The sequence below is a fragment of the Suncus etruscus genome, chromosome 9 (genome assembly GCF_024139225.1).
Source record: "Suncus etruscus isolate mSunEtr1 chromosome 9, mSunEtr1.pri.cur, whole genome shotgun sequence".
NCBI classification, from domain to species: Eukaryota; Metazoa; Chordata; class Mammalia; order Eulipotyphla; family Soricidae; genus Suncus; species Suncus etruscus.
In genome coordinates, this window is record NC_064856.1 from 67,604,540 (window position 1) to 67,608,408 (window position 3,869).

A 3,869-nucleotide genomic window follows, 5' to 3' on the forward strand; every position below is an offset into this window, starting at 1 on the left:
CTCTGATGTGGGGCCCTCCTTTCTGAGCATCTCAGCCTAGTCATGGAGGCAGCATTGTGCTTTTTAGCATGGTGTGTGCTCAAAGGCTGAAATGGCCACACAGGCCAGCAGGGCCAGTGACCAGATGCAGATAAGTTTGAAATAAATGGGAGAAAAGAGTCAGCCCTGGGTCCATGGCTGAACATGGGCTGGCAGCTTTCTGTTCCCAGCATGCTCCCTGCCTCCCCAGCAAGAACAGCCCAGAGTTTAGGTTATGAAGGGGATTTATTGACAACAGAGAAGGCAGAATTCTGGGCCAAGACACACAAGCACTGCTCCAAGAGTCCTGGCTTGGGTCAAGCCCACAAGGCCCAGGGTCTCCTTGTTCCAGGACCTCATTCACCCCACCTGAATTTTTCTATAAATCCCTTTTCTAGCACCCAAAGGACCCTGTAAGGTTCCCCTCCAGGAAAATGAGTGGCAGCAGCTCCAGGGGAGCCAGGATTATGGCTTGAGTTTCCCTCAAGTGCTATGGGCCAGAACCTTTTCTCCTCATCTCTTTCTGTTTGGTGCAGGCACCTCTGTGAGAGCCTTGGAGGATCAGGGATGTGTATGCCAGGGCAAGACCCCTAGCTCCTCTCCATCCCTGTACCTCTTCAACATCCTCTCCCAGAACCTGTGAGGGGGAGCCCTACACCCTCATTCCTGTCTATGCAGGAGACACTTCAGTCCTTCAGGCAAACAAGTCCCCTCACTGCCTCTCCCTCTGAGACATAGCTGGGATATCTAGGGCCCGATCACAGTATCTCTTACAGACACAGACAGAACTGTGGACTCCAATCCAGACACTGTTCTTCTTCAGACACCTGCCCAACTGGCTGATGGATCAAGGGGGTCTAGGATAGGGTTGCCTGATGCTTTCCACAGCCCCCTGAAACCAGGGACAAGCCGAATAGGTACTGAGCTGAAACAGGGAGAAGCAGGGACAAAAATAACCTGCGGTGGCTAGAAATAGCATCGTGACAAGTGAGCAGCATGGGGGAGGCTGAACTGAAAGGGCCCAGCCTCACCTCAGGACCCGGACTGGCCTTGGGCATAGAAGTGCATCGTGTCCAGCTACACACCACACCACACTGCCTGTGGGCATATATACCCCAAGGAGGATTCCAGGGGGCCTGGCTAATCCAGAGAGATGCTGAACTTGGGTTTGGCTTTCGCCACAGCCACACTCCGCTTGCGCAGGGGTCCACGGGCAGAGGCCATAGTGACAACGTCCAGCAGACTGTGGTCCTCATCCAGTTGACGGGCTGTGCAGAGGGGCGTGGGTACTTTGACGGTGTTGCCAAACTTGGAGTAGTCCACGGAGTAGCGGCCATCCTCCTCGGCCACAATGGGGACAAAACGCTGGCCCCACAAGATCTCGTCGGCCAGGTAGGAGGTGCGGGCCTGGGTGGTGATGCCTGTCGTCTCCACCACGCCCTCGAGGATGACAATGACCTCCAAGTCCTGGTGGTGGTGCAGGTCGCCGGGGGCCAGGTCGTAGAGCGGGCTGTTGGCGTCGATGACGTGGTAGATGATGAGGGGGGCCACCAGGAAGATGCTGTTGCCCCCCACCCCGTTCTCCATGGGGATGTCCACCTGGTGGAGGGGCACCACCTCGCCCTCGGGGCTGGTGGTCTTGCGCACCACCTGCATGTGGATGGTGGCGCTGATGATCATGCTCTTGCGCAGGTCCCCCACGCGCAGCATGAAGCAGAGGCGACCCTGGCGCACGGCGATGACCGCGTGCTTGCTGAAGATGAGGGTCTCGGCTCGGCGGTGCGCCTGGGCCGTCTTCATGAAGATGCACCCCAGCATGATGGCGTTGATCATGAGCCCCACGATGTTCTGCAGGATGAGGATGAGGATGGCCAGCGGGCACTCCTCCGTCACCATGCGCCCTCCGAAGCCGATGGTCACCTGCACCTCGATGGAGAAGAGGAAGGCCGAGGCGAAGGAGTGGATGTTGGTCACGCAGGCCGCCTCGGTGTCCTCGCTGGACGCCAGGTCCCCGTGGGCGAAGGCGATGAGCCACCAGACCATGGCGAAGAGCAGCCAGCTGCACAGGAAGGACATGGTGAAGATGAGCAGCGTGTGCGGCCACTTGAGGTCCACCAGCGTGGTGAAGACGTCCTGCAGGAAGCGGCCCTGCTCGCGGATGTTCTTGTGCGCCACGTTGCAGTTGCCGTTCTTGGACACGAAGCGGGCCCTGCGCTCCCGCGCTCGGTACCGCGGCTCGGCGGGGTCCTCGGCCAGGCGGGTCAGCACGTACTCCTCGGGAATGATGCCCTTCCGGGACAACATGGCTCCTGCCACAAGCGGGGAGACGCCTCCCCCATGGGGGGTGCCCCCTGCCTGAGCCTAGCTAGGTAGGGGCCGCACTGGGGGGCGCGCTCCCTGGCCTGGCCGTGCGCTGTCACTTCCGAGCCGCCGCCCCACCCGGCCTCATCTTCACCTCCACCTGCTTGCTGTTTGGGGGTACCAGCCTCAGCTCTCAGCCCTGCAGCCTGATCCCAGAGTCGCCCACCCCTAATTGGCCGTGGATCCCCGCTCACCCTGGCCCCACTCGCTCACTCACTCATTCCCGGGATCAAGGGATCCTTGGGATTCTCCCGCCCCACTCAGCTTCAGCCCACCAAGGTCACTCTTCTTCTCCTCTCCCGATCGGATTCTTCCTAGCTGACCGAACCTCACACTAGCCCGGCCCGGTCCTCGGCCTCACCCATTGCCGTCCCCTAGCACCCCTCCAAAGCTCCAATTTCATGCCCCAGTCCCGGATCGCCTCCCAGGCTCTCCCGCTCTGTCCTACTCCAACCTCACCACCTTCAGCTCTCCCTGCCTGGTATTGTGTTCCCGGTGCGCTCAGAGCACCCCGCTCCAGCCCCGCGGAGTCGCCAGCACCCCAACCTTGGCTTCGCTCACGCTTCTCCGGCACCACCACCCCCAAACGCGACCCCACCGGGCTCTCTGGGTCTCGGCCTCGGTCAGCGGGGAGCCCCGCCTCGCCCGCTCGTCCCTGCGGCGACACCTGCTCCCGCGTCTCAAGCCGTAGCAGCCGTAGCAGCCGCCGCCTCCCGCCCGCTTCTGCCGCCCCGGCGCTTCTGTCCGTCCGTCTGTCTGTCCGTCTGTCTGTCTGTCCTTCTGTCTGGGTGCGGCGCTGGAGAGAGAGAGAGACGGGCGCTCGGTAGCGGGTGGAAGGTTGCGGGCACGGGGTGCCCGGGGCCGCCAGAGGGAGCCCGACCCAGCTCGGTTTGGGGGGCGGAGCGGGCACAGGCCCCACCCCGCTCCACCCCTCCCCGCCGGCCTCCTGGGCTCCCCTGCGCGCCTTGGGGATGGAAGCTGGAGCAGATGGACCCGAACAGCTTCCTCCTGCCCACGCTCGAAGGAACTGGGGCGCGGGAGGGGAACCGTGAATCGAGTCGTGACCTCCTTCGTCTGGGGCGCGCAGCTCGGGCCGCCTAGGTTTCCTTCCCCTCGGGTTCCTGTCCTCACTTGGGTCGGGATCTGCTTGCTGATGGTGAGGACGGGCTGTTAGGGAGCCCAGGGAAAGGGGACACTGGAGCGGTGCTACTGCACCTGCCCGTGTACAGCAGAGAGGAGGAGTCTCCCCGACTTCTTCCATCCACTGCTCTTTCTCTTTGGGAGATGCTCTTGTCTGAGTCATGGGCCCTTTGAGAAGCTGATGCGAGTCAAGAACTCCTTTCCTTGGTACATTAGTAGGTGGAAGAACGTCGTTGAACACCCACCAGCGGGCCTAGCTGACTGCTGTAGCCTAGAAGTTGGGGTGTTTTGGCTTAGTCTTCTCTCTCTCCATCATCCTGACGCCATCCCTTCCAGCACCTCCCCTGCAC

General features: G+C 61.6%; 1 protein-coding gene across 1 annotated transcript; it reads right to left on the bottom strand.

Moving 5' to 3' along the window:
- Nucleotides 1-801: 801 nt before the first annotated feature.
- Nucleotides 802-2,457, bottom strand: KCNJ11 (potassium inwardly rectifying channel subfamily J member 11). The gene has a single exon (XM_049781056.1). The coding sequence runs from the start codon at nt 2,320-2,322 to the stop codon at nt 1,159-1,161; it is 1,164 nt and encodes a 387-aa protein (XP_049637013.1). The 5' UTR covers nt 2,323-2,457; the 3' UTR covers nt 802-1,158.
- Between the last annotated feature and the right edge of the window lie 1,412 nt (nt 2,458-3,869).

Bases quoted from the DNA above. Each gene is read 5' to 3' on its own strand.
- KCNJ11 (XM_049781056.1), bottom strand. From the start codon at position 2,322: ATGTTGTCCCGGAAGGGCATCATTCCCGAGGAGTACGTGCTGACCCGC.